The sequence below is a fragment of the Cupressus sempervirens genome, chromosome 8 (assembly GCF_028749045.1).
Source record: "Cupressus sempervirens isolate cs-2001-9-10 chromosome 8, ASM2874904v1, whole genome shotgun sequence".
In the NCBI taxonomy this organism is placed as follows: Eukaryota; Viridiplantae; Streptophyta; class Pinopsida; order Cupressales; family Cupressaceae; genus Cupressus; species Cupressus sempervirens.
In genome coordinates, this window is record NC_143125.1 from 474,735,539 (window position 1) to 474,753,857 (window position 18,319).

The following is an 18,319-nucleotide window of genomic DNA, read 5'->3' on the forward strand; positions in this document are numbered from 1 at the left end:
CTGGTTTCGACTGTAAAATTTATTTGGCATCGACATTTCAGATCACACTACATGATCAAGCTTATCCTTAAGCTTATTTAGGCTGTGAGATTAATAATGAAAAATAAGTTATAACTCTACAAGCAAAAGAGAGAAACACAATTCTTTGTGCTGTGAAGAGACAGCCAAAGAAATTTCCAAAATGGAATCATGATAATGGAACTTATGAATATGAAACAGGATGGAGGCATTGCTTCTTTTTATTTGTCAATCAAAATGTGATGCAAGGATAGGTTGACCAATAAAGGTTGTAATCATAGCAGCAAAAAGGAATTGGAAAACCAAAACATAAAAAGGTTATTAAAAACTGGGAAAGCATTCATGAAAAAAAAAAAGATTTTGGAAAATGCAGAAAGGGAAAAAAATGTTGTCTTAAACACATTACAAGGCATTTGATTGCATAGAAACATAGAGAGCAAATAGAAATGGAGTTTACTCCATGAATTTTGGAAATTGATTCTATTCATTTATGTCCATATTGCTGATTATATCTGTTGAAGTATGTAGGTCAGACGATCTCTGTGACTAAGAGATCTGAATCTATCTATCTATATATATATATCAATGGAGTAATTCAATATTATTCTGTTATTGATCGCTGAATCTGACTGATGCAGATATATGTTTCGTTTTTGAGAAGTTCGAATCACATTCCATGTGATTATCAGCCTTACGGCAGAAGCTGATCCATATTTGGCTAATAAACATTGTCAATCATGCTAGTATTATGTAAGGGTAATGCACATTAGTGAATCAGTGCATATACAAACCGATCGCCATTAGCATTTGTTAACTGATAATTATCTATGAGAAGATACGGTGATGAATGGTCATGTCTCTAATTAGAGACATACCCATTCACCCCCGTACCTTTTCATATGATTTATATATCCAAATGAATTCATTCTTGCTAGCATCGAAATCTATTAATGCCAAGCATACCTGCAGCAACATAAGCATCACAATATATCTTTTATATTACTGTAAAGTAATACGTAGATTCTGAAGTAAATCAGACCCATTGCCATTAGAGTTTGAATCTGCAAATAAAATCGTGCATCAGTTAGCATTATTCTGAAATCTGATAGAAACTTTACAATATAGGATTGCATGATGAATACTGCATAGTGCATAGATGATAATTGCAAACTAATACTCTGAAATCTTCTATCATGACCAACTTTGTAAAATATCTACCCACAAATGAATTTGAAAGGAATGTAGACAATACAAGAAGGCTGCAGTTCATGATAATCAAACTTTAGGTTCAAAGTCTGGCGTGAATCATTCAATCACTTTACTATCAAACTTGGTCTCCCCAAGTAATTTAATATCTTCAACCTCAAATAGAGGGTTCACCATTTGTGATTTGTGACTACTTTGAATCTAGTTGATAGTGTCAAGGTCTATTGGTTGGACTTCCTTAATGGTATCTGATATTTATTATATAGAAATTAGATTTGGAAATGAAAGAAATGAATGTTTACAATTTAAAATCACAATTGTAGGTGTTTTAGAACTCTAACCTCAAGTTTTCTCTGGCTTCAAGTAGACATTGTGATGAACAAACATCAGATTTGGAAATGAAAGAAACGAATGTTTACAATTTAAAATCACAATTGTAGGTGTTTTAGAACTCTAACCTCAAGTTTTCTCTGGCTTCAAGTAGACATTGTGATGAACAAACATCAAGTCAGTCATTATTTTGTTTCTTGGATCGTGTGTTTAAAAACACTCCAAGTGTGCTCAAAGTGGATTAATAGTATGTTTTGGTCAAGATACATATTGCCATCATTGAAGGATTTTGGCTTTTTTGCCACAATTTTCATTAATGTGTTGAAAAAGACATTTTTGAGATAATATCATGTAGGATGTGGGCAATTCTCACGACTTTGTAATGTACATGTCTACAATATAGAAAATTGTGAAGCGTTTATGGAGTTTAATTGGTTTGAAGGTCTTATCGCCATGCACAACTACCATTTTTGAGAAGAAAATCCTTCCTAGCTTGTATATTATTAGCTGCGTCATAATTGCATTTAATGCTTTTGAGGTAAGGAGCATTTTCTCCATGCACTTAAGTAAACTTTTGGTTTTAACATCATCTGGAAATTAGGGTGTCCAGAACAACAGTAGATTTAGATAATATATAATGGTATGGAGAGAAGAATGTAAATATCGATGCCATCTATCATTGATTTAGCTCTACAATGGCATGTACTTCTCCTTGTTACTTGTCATCCTACCCCTCATTAGCTCATATAAATAGCTTGTTGTAATATTCTCCCTCTTAGTTGACAATGAAATTCACAGATTGACTAGTGCCAATTTAACAAACAGTTGTTGCCCAGCATAGTACAAGGTTCTGATATCACTAATTAAGCCTCCAGGGCAATGACATTATCAAATGCTAGATTCAAATATGAAAAGATAAATTCATGAACATTCTGATTTTATTAATCATTTCGTAGTCATTCACATTCATATATTCCAATACCAGGAAGAGCACGCAGTAAGTAAAGAACAGATACAGTCTCTTATTCAACAAAATGCAATGATTAAGGAAGAAGAACCTGGAGCCACAAGTAATGACCCTTGCCTCATTGTAGAAGCAACACGATAGATGATGCTGGTATCTGATGTAAAGTATACTGCACTGGGTGTAGACCTTTCAATGAAAGTTATCACCTGCCATTCCAATGCTGCTACTGTTACGATCTTCTTTGAGCTACGGCAGCATCACAATGAGCTCGCAGCCACTGTCCTGACTAGGTGACGTGACTGGGAAAAAGTTAGTAGGAGCCATGACCAATATTGGCTTGCTGCCTCCAGTCACTGCTAGAGCACATGTGGTATCGACTGCACACCACTTCCAAACAAGAGCAGCCGTGTGTAAATGGATAGACATCCTTACTGCATGATGGTATTCAGTGTTAAAGGCTGACGCTCTCTGGTATTACTAACTTCCAACACCTGTACTACAGGCTGTGTATGCCGACTGTAATGACTGGTCTGTATCTGCCTGAACCCGTTTTCTATGACTTACTTCCCTTCTTTCTTGAGTAACATAAACCGTGAATTCCTTCGCTCTATCTTTAGCTGATACAACTGAACTACTTTACTGTTGAATGCTGAATAAGGAACTGAACAACACACTCTGATTTCTTGTACCCGGAGATGATTGCAAAGTACAAGAGTTACTAGGGCTACATCTAGTGTCTCCACCATCCCAAGGGTTTTCGTCCTCGAGAGTAATCCAGTCACATTTAAGCAACCATTCATGATCCTTATAATATCATATATTCGTTGTGTGAATCCCAATGTAGCTCCACGCTTTTATAACCTCGATATGAGGGAAGACACAAACAACTAGGCAATGTGGGATTAAAAGCCAATTTTGTCTTTTAGTCACTTAAATGACTTTTGTAACTTTATAACATTAAATATTTAAATAAATCACTTAAGTCGCTCAAACTTTAATATCTCTTGAAATACTTGTCTGATTGCCATGCCGTCTGAAATAGGAATCTCTCCTCATAATTCCCCATGTGACGAAATACACTTTCTAAAAATAGAAAGGGTCCATCTTTATTACCCTTGACTTACTATACATAGTAAGTATGGCAAATGAAGTCCGAATGACATCGAACGAAGGCCAAATCCATGAATCGGTGAATGTTGGAGATGAACCAATGGGGACATTACAGTCCTCCCTTCCCGAGATTCCTTGCCCTCAAGCAATCCAGCAATAAAAGTGAACTCCAACCTCCACCTAGATCCCAAATGAAGTAGTAGGTGACACCCTTGTTAACGTTGAACCAACTGCATACTACTAACATCATCAAGACCAACAACATAACTTGCAGTATAACACTCAAAACTTGTGCTAACCACCACAGGAAATATCTCCATCCTAGTTCTCACCCATATAATATAAATTGGACTGGAATTGAGATCAACAATCCATTGAAGAGACATAGCTAGAGGAGAACCATCTACACTCAGGTCCACTGTATCAACCATAGGTGTAGCCACGTCAAAATCTGTGGACACAGGAACATTACTATTTTCTGCAACACAAAACTGAATCTTTACAGATGGTGAAAATTGAGTCCAACTCCACTCAGGTGAGTGATCAATCTCAAACTCAAACAACAGATTGTCATAAGACAATGTTGCATCCATGTCAAACGTAGGATTATCCATGAAGTGAACATCAACACTTTGTTGATCGATAGTGTAACATGACTCTATTACTACATCACTCACCTCATCAACAATAACAAGTGTACTATCATCGGAGCACACATATACAACCACATGCATACTGCTAAACTTGTCAACGGATGGCTGAACCAACACAAAAGTGGCTGTTGATATGGCAGTATCCTTGCATGCTCCTACCCCCACTCGCTACATCACCATCGAAAACATGATCCGAGGAACTCATGCCGACAACTACATCATCTAACTTAACTTGACATAAATTATCGTCACATTCCACCTCAAGTGTGCCCAACTCATGCAGTGTTTCATAAGAAATGTCCTGCAAATCTGAAGCCGCAATTGTATCATCACCTTCTGCTCTTATAAAAAGTGATAGCATTCTTGGCTCAAATCTCGGCTTTGAAATCAATTGGGTCATCCATTTGTGATTTTTATTCATCTCAGTGACTAGCACATCCAGTTGTTTCCCAATACCTTGTATCTCATAATCTCCCTCCAATCTCTGACTTTGAACTATTGGTCGGGTAGGATCCTGGGGAAGCCCCTTAGCAAGCCCAACCACCAAATCCCTATTGGGAAGCAATGTAACCAAGGTCTCTACAATCTTCCTCACTAATCGTCGAATAGCACGAGAGCCTTGAATGAGGGCACCCTCAGATATACTGTATGAAACCTCCTGCAAATTCGAGTTCTCAAGCAAATATTCCATAAATTATATGTGGAAGCATCAATTTGCTCCCCCGCAATCCATAGTTGATCTCTTTGAAAATGTGACAATGCGAACTATCCCATGCTACCAACTGTATGTAAAGAAGAAATAGATTCACTTCCAGTAGAAGGAAGCAAATCACCATGAGATCTCGTCTAGATTGATGCTCTTACTTCCTCTGTACATGCTACACTCATATCTTTGATGAAGGTGTTTGCCACATCATCATGTCCCTCGTCCTCAACCATAGAAGCAAACTCACCACCAACCACAATATGTAACTAAACAAGGTCTGGGGCTGGACTGTACCCGTTCTAACTCTACGGTAATCTCACCTAATTGTGACTGTGACTCTTGAAGAGCCAACTGAGTATATTGAAGAGAGTCCATCGTCATCTCAAGCTCAGGTGAGCTCAACCACCTTGTCTTCTTTCCCTACCAACACCTCATAGTAGTTGCTACCCCACTCTAGAAGATAATCTCTGTCATCAACCAACTGAGAATAACTATGCTTCAAGATCCTAACAGCCTCTTGAAGCACATGAATCTCTGCTAGGGAAAAACTATTATCACTGTGCTCATCTGACACTGGGCACCCAAACTAGATGTAGCCAGCATTTGCCGAATAGCATCATAATGATCAAGAGATGAATAAATGTCACTATCACTCACCCTCAGCTGAGAAGTCAAATGATGCCTTTGTAATCCCTGACTCCTATGCAAGCTCTGTGTCTCACTAATTGTTTTGTGATAGGAAACTGAATCAGAACCGTCCACCACAAGATCATTCATATATGTGCTATCGTCCTTGCACGACTCTGCATCTGAGATATAACTACTATGTACCTCACACAACTCCGAAGAAATAGAAGCCCTCACAATCTCAATCTCCACACATGTCTTAGCATCCATCTCAATAGTAAGATCCTGTAAACATTGATTTCGAGACTCACCCAAAATCTCATAAGTGTCATCACCCAATATCTGACAAGGAGTATCATACCTAGTGCAAATCATAACATCATCAAACAAATCACCAGAGGTGTCCACACTGTCTACATCCTCGTCACCTAATAGAGTATCAACTACCGTCACTTGACTTTGCACACATGACTCTATTCCAGGTTGTGAATCAATAATGCTAGAGCATGAACCCACATCAACTGACTCTGCTGTAACCCCCAAATCACCGGCATCACAGCTGGGAGACTCCATACATGCATCAGTCCCACCCGAGGAAGCCACTACCTCCTGTATTGGAGAAACACTATGACAACCCCCATACAAATCTCCAATAATAATTCCCTCAAGAGAGTTTGAATTATTAGTAGTAGTAGCTGCAGCAACTATCTTTGCGCTAACTGCAACAACTCTGGGGACCTCAACGTGCTGAAGCTTAGTTTCACTATCCACCAAGGGTACTGACCCATCTACTGATCTCTGTAAAAAGGGTCCACCATCAACACTGCAGATAAGACTAGCAGGTCTCGTACTAAATATAGGTACATCTACATCATGGTCACCTGTTGGGAAAAATTGAAGCTTCTTTCCCTGCAAACTTGAAGTCGGCCTTCTAAGGGCAGAAACTATATACTTCACTATCCTCTTAACTATCTTTGGATACAACAAGCTCTCCGCCAACCTCTGTTGATGAAGCTTAATTTTTTCCATACTCTCCTGGAAAGCATTCATTTTCATGCTAAATTCCTCATTACTCCACCGGCTTCTACAATTACCTGTTCTCCTATGTCTGTCCATAGGAAGAAAAAAAAACAAACTAGAGTGCTGGTCACTCCAAATGGAACAACAAACTGAAAATAAAATAACTTCCCTACTGCCACCGCCAGTTCATATAAAACTTTCCAATTATTCTACACTGCCTGTTACCTCTGTTCTGAGGGATTTTCATACTGTGTGAAATAACCCATGAGAATGGGGAGCTAAGTTCATGCCAAGTATACCTTGTTTTATCTATGAATTGATCATCCTCTTGTTTGCCAACTGCTGCTTTCATCAATAGCCAATTTAAGCACCATTTTTGGACTTTATAATAGCATTGGAGGATCAAACTTTGAACGAACCTCTATTTGTACCCAACAGGATGGCTGAATTTATAATGTCTTTTGCTCATTCCCAGCTGACATTTTTGGATAAAAATCAGTCTGCAAATATTCCATTTTCCCACAAGATGGTAGGTCTTGTGGCTTTGATACCACTGTAATATTCTCGCTCTTAGTTGACAATGAAATTCACAGATTGACTAGTGACAATTTAACAAACAGTTGGTGCCCAACATAGTACAAGGTTCTGATATCACTATTTAAGCCTCTAGGGGAATGACATTATCAAATGCTAGATTCAAATATGAAAAGACAAATTCATGGACACTCTGACTTTATTAATTATTTTATAGTCATTCACATTCATATATTCCAATCCCAAGAAGAGCATGCAGTAAGTAAAGAACAGATACAGTCTCTTATTTAACAAAATGCAATCATTAAGGAAGAAGAACCTGGAGCCGCAAGTAATGACCCTTGCCTCATTGTAGAAGCAAAACGATAGATAACGCTGGTATCTGATGTAAAGTATACCGCACTGGGTGTAGACCTTTCAATGAAAGTTATCACCTGCCATTCCAACGCTGCCATTGTTATGATCTTCTTTGAGCTATGACAGTCTCACAATGAGCTCGCAGCCACTATCTTGACTGGGTGACATGACTGGGAAACAGTTAGTAGGTGACCAGTATTGGCTTGCCGCTTCCAGTCACTGCTAGAGCACAGGTGGTATCGACTGCACACCACTTCCAAACAAGAGCAGCCGTGTGTAAATGGATAGACGTCCTTACTGCTGTGATGGTATTCAATGTTAAAGGCCGATGCTCTTTGGTATTACTAACTTCCAACACCTGTACTACAGGCTGTGTATGCTGACTGTACTGACTGGTCTGTATCTGCCTGAACCCATTTTTTATGACTTACTTCCCTTCTTTCTTCAGCAACATAAACCATTATTCCTCTGCTCTATCTTTAGCTAATACTATTGAACTACTTTATTGTCAAATGTTGAATAAGGAATTGAACAACACACTCTGATTTCTCGTACTGGAGCTGATTGCAAAGTACAGGAGTTATTGGGGCTACGTCCAATGTCTCCACCATCCCAAGGGTTTTTGTCCTCAAGAGTAATCCAATCACATTTAAGCAACCATTCATGATCCTTATAATATCATATATTCGTTGTGTGAATCCCAATGTAGCTCCATGCTTTTATAACCTCGATATGAGGGAAGACACAAACCACTAGGCAATGTGGGATTAAAAGCCAATTTCGTCTTTTAGTCACTTAAGTGACTTTATAACTTTATAACATTAAATATTTAAATAAATCACTTAAGTCACTCAAACTTTAATATCTCTTGAAATACTTGTCTGATTGCCATGCTGTCTGAAATAGGAATATCTCTCTTCATAATTCCCCATGTGACCAAATACAGTTTCTAAAAATAGAAAGTGTCCATCTCTATTACCCCTGACTTACTATACATAGTAAGTATGGCAAATGGAGTCCAAATGACATCGAACGAAGGCCAAATCCATGAATCGCTGAATGTTGGAGATGACCCAATGGGGACATTACACTTGTGTATTTGCCCCCATCCACTAATATCTAAACTTTTATTAGAGACTTTAAAAAACTGAAAACTACTAAACATTGTTTCATGAAATTGCAACTTTTTTCAATCTGCCATTGTTCTTTTATCCATTTGATTGGCAAAGCTACGTTACATCCACTCATTTGAAATGAACTATTGATTCAAATTGAATTTTTGTTAGCAAAGAGTTTGCAAAGCAAGGAAGTGCATAGCATTTTTTTTTTGTCTTGGCTGAAGTGGTTCTTTTCCTTTCGTGATTATAGATGAATTTGGTAATAGTTTAGGCCTATTTGAATACTGTTTTACCCTATTCAAGTTTTGCAATGCCTTTTAGGGGTAGATCAAGGTAGTGTGCTACACATCGGCTAAAAAACAAAGGGATAATTGCCTGCTAGGTTTTTCTTAGTGGTAACACAAGCGACAACGTTGTCTATACTAAATTATACCATGTTTTGTGTGCCTACTTGTAAAATCACCTTGTCAAGCATTTGAGCTATTCACGAATTTTACCCTATTTGATCTATCCATATATTCTAGAAAGATTCGATCAAGATCACATGGGATAAGGAACTTGATGAGGAATTACTTTCTTTTATTTGTCCAACCATTCATCATTGATGTTTGGCGACTCTAATTTTTGGTTACTCTAATTAATGTTCAGCGACAATGGAAATGTTATTTATCATTTCATCAAGCATCCGACACTTAATATTTGTACGTAAGGCTTTGGACCTAGGACTTGTAATTATAATAACATCCACCATGCCTTGTGAGTATGGAGACTTGGTGCCATTCAACAATGCACTGCAATGCTATAAATTTTCGAAGGTCTTTTTTTGCATGTTCATCTACATTCTTCGTCATCTTGTATTGTTCAAGGTGGATTATGATTTTGATGATGTGAGAGGTGCAAAAAATGCTTTGGTCTTTCCTCTGCTTGTGTTTGGTTGGAGTATTGAAGAATTACGTTGATTGATACCTTATGAACCCAGTTTGATCTGTATTTGCAGTGTTATAGGACTTGGTGAGTCTCGAGGCGAGGTGGGCATTTGAGGTTATCTGCCTCTAGACTTGGATTCGACTGAGTCCTAGCAGAGGCTTGACTGACTCGCCAAGACAGCTACCTCAACTGAATCGCCGAGTACCGTCAAGCTGCCTTGGCCGATGAACAACATTCATAAAGTGACAAAAACCAATATTTAATGTTTTTTTTCAATGGAATCAAAGATGCTTGATGCTTAGGTAATTCTAAATAAAAGATAATATTTGTATCACAGTAAGGTGATCATGATATTGTTGAGAGTGTTGACTTGGTGGTCAGCACCTGCTTAGAGATTTGCGCATTGGATCCGGGTAAGTCTGGGCATTTTTGGCGGGCATTAACAGTTCGAGTTTTTTGTGCAACGGCAAATGCTACTAACAAGTGGCATCGGAGTCTTGGGTCACGGGTTCGAGACTCCCTTCAGTGGGTGCTGAAGGCTCAGTCGGTGCTGAGGGGGAGATTGTTGAGAGTGTTGACTTGGTGGTCAGCACCTCCTTAGAGATTTGTGCGGTGGATTCAGGTAAATCTGGGCATTTGTATCAGGCATTAATAGTTCGAGCTTTTTGTGCAATGGCAAATGCTACCAACAGGTATTGTATGTCTTCATATAGTTTCAGTAACAAAAAAATTCTTTATTTCAACATTTAGCTTGCCAATGCTGCAGCCATATGATTACTATATGTATGTTCCTGTATGATGATCCTGGGACCTGAATACAATATAAGTTTTGGTATGTATCAATTCATGTGTATAAATTCTAGAATGAATACAAGCATTGTGGGAACTTATGATTCTCTGTGTTGACACAATGTTGTTCTAGAACACAGGTTATTGTGAATTTTCCAATTTTCAGTATGTAGTATGTGTGAAAAATTGACATGCTTTCAGAGACATCTCTTCTGGCCTTCTCTCACCCATTCTACACTCCAAACTATTTGCAATTTTTAGTCTCTCATTTTATACAAGTTGTACACTCAATTTATTTAGCCAGGTCTCATGTAAATTTGGTACTGATATATTTTTTCTTATTATGTTCGGACTTTAATTTATCTTTCATATTTGTTTACTCTCACATCAATTTTATGGAAACCGTGCAAGTTTAAATGTGTACATGGGCTATGCACGTATTTTTCTTCTGCGGAGAACTGCTTTTTCAATCCAATGCCTGTGTTGTTTATGCTTGACTATGTTCTGCACCTTTCTGACATCGGTGATATCATTATTGGCAGAAAGTAAAAATGATGCAGTTACTTTGCAATCTCTCGCACCATCTAAACTTGAGGAGTCATGCACATCATCATTTCATAAACGGACAGCAATTGGATTTGATGAGCGGATGCTACTCCATTCAGAGGTGAGCATGTTGTTTTAGATTTAATTTTGAACACTTTCAGAAACTCATATTTGTTGTATGTTTCCCTGTAAACATGCGTATAATTCAAGTCAAACTATAAATGCTTTTCTTGTATTGTTGTGTGGTAGTTGTATCCAGAGGCATGTCTATGAACTAGATTTTCCTTTGGGAAATTCATGCACAGGTTTGTTGTTAAATGAAACAGATTAAGATGAAGTCACATCCTCATCCTGAAAGGCCCGATCGTCTTCAAGCAATCATTGGAAGTCTCACAGCTGCTGGTATGTTTTTGGGAGTTAGGTCTGTAGGTCTGTATTGATGTTGTTATATAGTCGCAAGAAAGAGAATCTTGCATTGTTAGAATTTAGAAACATTGATAGATCAAATTTTTTGGCTCTTGAGAATGTGTGTGTAGTGTCACATTAGTACAATCTCTCTCTCTCTCTCTCACTCTCTCTCTCTCACACACACACACACACAGATGCATGCACACACACCCACCCACCCACCCACCCACGCATGCACACATGCACACATGCATGCGCACACACACACACACACAGCTGTTTTCTGAATTCCTTGCATGGATAGCTTTAGAGTGGCTAAATGACAGTGATCTAGGGAATGTGTCTTGAGAGGAGAATATGCTACCAATTGTCAGGGAATTTGAGTTTTAACTACATGTTAACCTTGCAATGGAATAAACTAGGTCTACCCAAAACAATAATTTTATACACTAAGTGTCAGATATGCATTTCAATATCACAATACTTCCTTTTGGCATCTTTATGGAAAGACTGATTTTGGGTTCTATGTACAGAAGGTCACTGAAGTTTGTAGAGTCGACCACAGTCCTTGTTAGTTGCAAGTCAAAATAATCTATAAGGTAGAAAGTGAAGTTGAAAATATTATAAACAGAAAGAAATATCAGCATATAATCATGAGTCACAACTTACCACCTAAAGCATCATCCATTTAAATTTATTAGCTAGATGGCCTTCAGTACTCAAGTTTGCACATTGAAGACATAAATGTATAGCCTGCAGCAAAGATACCATGTATGCATTAGCTTTCGTCATTTTTGTACCTTTAGGCAAATCTTATGTAATGTTTGATTATGATCTCTAGGATAGGTGCTAGGATAGGTGCATGGTAGCTATCTGAGCACTCATGCATGAATCTCATTGACATGACTATTTCAGTTCATGATTTGCAATTATGCTGCCATTCAGAATATGGTAGGCTATTATACATAGCAAAGGGAGTGCTTTTGGTTATGAAGGAACCAAGGAAATACTCTCTAGGAGTAGTTAAGCTTTATGTTGCAGTGTGCTTTTGCTGCTTGTTGACATTGTGCTTTTCTTGATGACATGGATTTACTCTGTTTTGATCACCCCCCAGGTCATAGGGATGGGCATTTATTTTTGGGATAAATTAATTTATAATGTCTTGTTATAGTATGCCTGTTCCAGATGACGTATTTATTATATGCTGTCTTCTGGGTCATTGTTAGGAGTTGGATATAAGTGCTTTTTATGTTTCTGTGGTTTTAAATATGCTTGTCATGGTAAGGGAAGGTGATCCTATTTGATACATATTTTTGCTTGGTCTGCAATTGGTTAGTATAAGCAATACCTTTATTAAAGCATTCATTGATCTTCATCTATAGTTTTTGATCAGGGTAAGCAGGGTTTAAGAGTGTACCCATATTTTTTTATAAAAGATAGAGCATTAAGGACATTTGGACATAAAGGAACTTGTGATATTGCTATCAGGATTTAACTGTGTGATTTTTTAGTCAAACTCATTGACCCATGTTTCATGAGTAGTGATTCAATATGAATCCATCTCTCATGAGAACAAATGGAACACTTAGCACCCATTGGATCTAGGCGATGCTAACAGGGGTGAAGCACTGGGACTTTCCGGGAGGTCACCCATCCCAGTACTACTCCAGCCTGAGCGCGCTTAACTACCAAAAAGCAGCTACCAAAAAATAAATAGCACCCAAGCAGCAATGAGACCAAAAGCTGCAGAAGATCAGCCCTAACCATATCAGGGTGGTTACAAAATGTGATGCAGATTAGTTTGCCCTTTTGTGATACAAGGATCCTTTTCTTCTTGAGACAAGGATGAAATACTAACTTCTCTATTATCAAGGTTCATCTTTGAACTGTCTATAGAGCTTTTGTTTTCATCTTAATATCTTTTATTTTTGAGACCGGGAGAAAACATAACAGCATCATCAAGCCTTGAGTATTAATAGAGAGAAGTTTTTATCTTATTAAACCTTAAAGAAAGGGAGGAGGGGCAGGCCAATGTTCCTTTCTCTCCCAAACATTGTGGGTTTTCTTCCTTCTTAAAGAAGAGTTATGCCCCATATTGCCACACGAATGGCAAATGATACCCAAATTTCAAATTTATAGGATAAGGAAATCTGAATAGCAAGCACCTGACTTTCCTTAACAAGCACACAGATTGTAGCATATAGCAGCCATTTCTTTGATTTAGTAATTTTATCTATGGAACCTTACTACCCAATTGCATTGACAATAATCATTAGAATCTTTTCACTTCTGTAAAGTTTCTGCAAATTCTTTGGACTGAATATAGACTGGATTCTATCTTCTTTATCTCCTTATAGCTTGCTGTGAATAACTTCGGATTATTGCCTTTAATTGGATTAGAAATGTAAATGAGAATTCTGTCTTTTACTTCTGCAATTTGTATGGGGGCAATAATGACTAAGAAGCAGACTTGTATTTGTTCTTGTGTGCTATAAGACTTCATTCTTACCCTCTATAAGTATAGGAGTCAAGGGACATGTCCTTAGAAGGGACATGTCTCTTCCAAAATCATTTGCCTAACCTCTAGAAGTCGGCGACTTTCTAAGGATAATTAAATATTAATTACAAACACAAACAATGTTGTTAGATTAATATTAATACAAACATTATCATTTAATTTAATTTCTTCATTTATCCAAGTTGTGACTCATAGATACTGGTATTTCTATATCATAACATGATCCTAAGTTTAAGACCTACCAAAGTATAGGATAAACTCGGAGAATAATAAAATTCTTCCTTTATCCAAATTGTGACTCATTGACATAGTAGTGTCAGCATCACAATATGATCTTGAACTCATCTAGATCTTACAATAGAACTCTATTGTTTAGCACATTATCTAAGAGATCTCATCTCTCATAATGTCTTTTATACAAGTGTTCATTATCTCAGAGATCGTCACCTCTTAAATAATGAATACAAATGGTGGAGCCCATAACAGTCAATAGCCTGACAAATAAAATTATTTTATTACAAATAGATTACAATTCAACCATACCAAGTCTTCTCCTGAAGTGGTCTATCTTCACTTTAGATAGAGGTTTGGTGAGTATGTCTGCTGTTTGATCTGCAGTGCATATGTATTCTAATTTTATAGAATCCTTTTCTACCATATATCTTACATAATGTTAAGGAATTTCAATATGCTTGGACCTGGCATGAAACACTGGATTCACCGAGAGCTTGATGGAACTTTGATTATCACACTGAATAATTGTAGGATTCTTAATTTGCCCAAATAATCCCACAAGTAACTTCCTAAGCCAAACTGCTTCTCGAGATGCCATCGCTGTTGCAATGTATTTGGCTTCTATGGAGCTTTGAGCTATTGAAGACTGCTTTCTACATATCCAAGATATCATTGCTGATCCTAAACTGAAACAACATCTTGAAGTACTTTTCTTGTCTTTAACACTTCCACCCCAATCTGAGTCAGTGAATCCATGTAAATCTAAGTCAACCTTCTCGTATTTGAGTCCAAAAGTAAGAATGCCTTGTAACTATCTCATAATGTGTTTAACTGCAACTAGGTGAATCTCCTTTGACTGACACATAAATTGGCTTAAGGCATTAACAGCATAGCAAATATCAGGTCTTGTATTTACTAAGTACATAAGGGACCCAATCATCTGTCTGTAGAGAGTAGAATCTATGGAAGGTGATTCTATAGTTGCTTCTTTAAGTTTATGTAGATTAGTCTCCATTGGAAAATACATAGACTTGCAATTCCACATTCCAAATCTCTTCAAAATGTTTGATGTATACTTCCGTTGATTAAGTATGATACTGTCAAAATTCTGCTGTACTTCAAGTCCTAGGAAGTAATGGAGTCCCAAGTCATTCATCTCGAATTCTCTTGTTAGATCTTTCTTGCATTGATTTATAGGAGGATCATCTCTTGTTATTATTTAATCATCGACATACAGTATCATAATTACCATATCATCTTTATCTCTTTTATAATATAAATTTGGATCAGCTTCATTCTTGGAGAATCCTAAGCTGGTGAGATGCTTATCAATTCTTTCATACCAGGCCCTTGGAGCCTATTTAAGCCCATAGAGAGCTTTCTTGAGCCTGTAAACAAAAACGTTAGGATCATGAGTTTCAAATCCTTCAGGTTGCTCCAAATATACTTCTTTTGTAACCTTTCCATTTAAGGATGTTGTTTTTACATCCATCTGATGTACTTTCCATCGATTCGATGCTGCAATTGCTAAGATTGCTCTTACAAAGATCTATTTAGCAACAGGAGCAAAGGTTTCTTCATAATCAATCCCTTCTTTCTGAGAAGATCCTTTCACTACAAATCTAGCTTTATACTTTCCAATGTTACCGTCAGTAGCATGCTTTATTTTAAATATCCACTTGGAAGAAACAACGGATTTTCCTTTAGGTCTTGGAACAATTTCCCAAACATCATTCTTCATAATAGATTGATATTCTTTTGTCATAGCTTCTCTTCAAGCTGTATGTTTAATAGCATCAGAAGGATTTGTTGGTTCTGTTTTGGATAAATCACTCATGTTTGTCGTATAACTAGAGAATCTTTTAGGTCTTTTGCTTTCTCTGACTGTTCCAGAAGGTGCAGCGAAGTATTGAGCTGCCTCAACTGTTTTAATGGCCCAAAGTGGTATTTTCTTTGAATTTGGAGTTTCTTCAAGATTTAGATTTTGAATTTCATCTTCAATTTCTTCTAAGTTCTCCTTCTGGGACCTAGATTCACTATTTCTTTCAGAACTAGGTAAAGGAGAAAGTTCTTCAGAACTTAGGGCTCTTTTGAATGTTAGATTTTCTTCAAAAATTACATCCCTACTAAGTTTAATACTTTTATGTCCAGGTATGAAAATCCTATATGCCTTAGATGTTTCACTATATCCTACAAAAATACCTTTCTTCCTAGAGGGTTCTAGTTTAGTTCTCTTTTCTTTTGGAATATGGATATATACGGGACACCCAAAAATCCTAAGATGACTTATATTAGGTTTGACCTTAGTAAATACTTCTCTAGGAGTTTTATCTCTAAGGTAGGAATGCGGGCTTCTGTTTTGAATATAGATGATAGTACAAGAGGCTTTTGCCTAGAGATAATATTCTAGATTTTGATCAAATATCATAGCTCTAGCAGCTTCTATAATTGTTCTATTCTTTCTTTTTACTACCTCGTTTTGTTCTGGATTATAAGGAATGGTTTACTCTTTAATTCCTGATTCTTTACAAAACCATTTAAACAAATCTGAGGTATATTCTTCTTTGTTATTAGTTATAAGAATTTTAATTTTATGTCTTGATAATTTCTCAGTTAATGTTTTGAATTCTTTAAATCTCTTTAGGATTTCTTCTGATTCTTTACATTTTAAGAAGTAAATCCATGTTTTCCTAGAGAAGTCATCTATGAACAAAATATAATACCAAAATCCTCCAAGAGAAGGAACAAACATAGGTCCACATAGATCTGAATGAATTAATTCCAAAACATTATTTGTTTTTCTAGTGCTATCATGAAATGGACTTTTGGTGTTCTTACCTAGAGCACACCCCTTGCATATGCTTGAGTGGTCTTTATTTAATTTAGGTAACCCAGTAACAATCTTCTCCATCGTTGATAAGGTTTTGAAGTTTAGATGCCCTAATCTTCTGTGCTTAATTTCATTTATGTCTTCAACTTCATGAATTAAGGTTTGAATAGATCGACTAGATTCTAAATTCAATTCATACAACTATCCTTTTCCCTGACCTATCAACTTAGCTTTCTTAATTGAGGAGTTTTTTGCCCAAGTTATTACTTTTCCGTCCACAAATGCAACATTATGCCCATCATCTTCAAGTGCTGTAATTGAGATTAGATTTCTTTTAATTCTTGGTATGTGGAGTACACCTTTTAGAGGAGAGAATTTCCAGATTTTAGTTTCAAGGTACAATTTCCAATTCCTTCGAAGGGATGTGCTGAATTATCACTAGTGGTAACTTCGCCATTGACCTTCTCTAAAGTAGAGTCTAGTGCTTCTTTGTATCCTGTTATATGTCTCCTTCAATTATCCATGCTTTACTTGAAATTTCATTTGATAATGATGAGTACAATACACGGTTCTCAGGATCATAGCTATCTTCTTCCCCAGTAACATTTGTACAGTTTGCTTGTTGTTTAGAATTATTAGGACAATTAGATTTGTAGTGTCCTAACTTTTCACATTTGGAACGCTTTATTTTGGATAAATCTTTCTTGAGTTTTCCATTCTTTTGATTTCCTTTTTTCTTCATGAAACGCTTCTTCTTGCCCTTATAGGAATTTGTATTAAGAACATGAAGTTCTTCATCTTCTGTTTTCAGTTTCTCTTTCTTTAGTTTTCTGGATTCTTCTTGGAGACAATCGTTCGTAAGTCTGTTGAAGTCAGGAGTATCATCTCTGGCACTTATTCCTTGTGCAAAAGTCTCCCATGAATCTGGTAATCCATCTATAGCCATTAGCGTTAATTCTGTGTCACTAATAATGGTTCCTATACTTGACAGTTCATCTCTAATGCTGGCAACCCTTAGGAAGTAACAATTCATTGATTCTCCTTTCTTTATTTGAATGTGATTTAGTTGCCTTTTCAGTGCGAGAACCCTAGTTGCATTGTTGACCTCATATGCATTTTGTAATGCTTTCATCATATCAATGCAGTTTGATGTTTTGTAAGCATGGGTACGATATCATTTTTTACTCCATCTAATATGATTTGAATAGCTTTTCTATTTCCTCTGCTCCAAATAGATTTATGAGGTTCAATTGGAGGTTGTTTGGATGCTTTATCAACAAATTGTTTTACATCATTCTTTTCAAGAATCATCATGATTTTGAATTTCCAGGCATCAAAGTGTTCTTTCCCATCAAACCTGTCCTTGAATTTGATTGTGTATGCCATTGAAGATAGGAGATAGTTGCTAGATATATATAAAG

General features: G+C 36.8%; 1 protein-coding gene across 4 annotated transcripts in view; it reads left to right on the plus strand.

The window, feature by feature from the left end:
• HDA15 (histone deacetylase 15) overlaps positions 1 to 18,319 on the plus strand; it is a 229,724-nt gene that overhangs the window by 42,476 nt on the left and 168,929 nt on the right. For all 4 annotated transcript variants that reach the window (XR_016355616.1, XR_016355615.1, XM_089798132.1 and 1 more), the window contains exons 4-5: positions 10,905 to 11,029; positions 11,235 to 11,310. Coding sequence is in view for 2 of the 4 variants with exons in the window: in XM_089798132.1 (XP_089654258.1) it covers positions 10,905 to 11,029; positions 11,235 to 11,310 (201 nt within the window). In the remaining 2 variants the exon portion in view is untranslated. The remainder of the gene's footprint in view (positions 1 to 10,904; positions 11,030 to 11,234; positions 11,311 to 18,319) is intronic.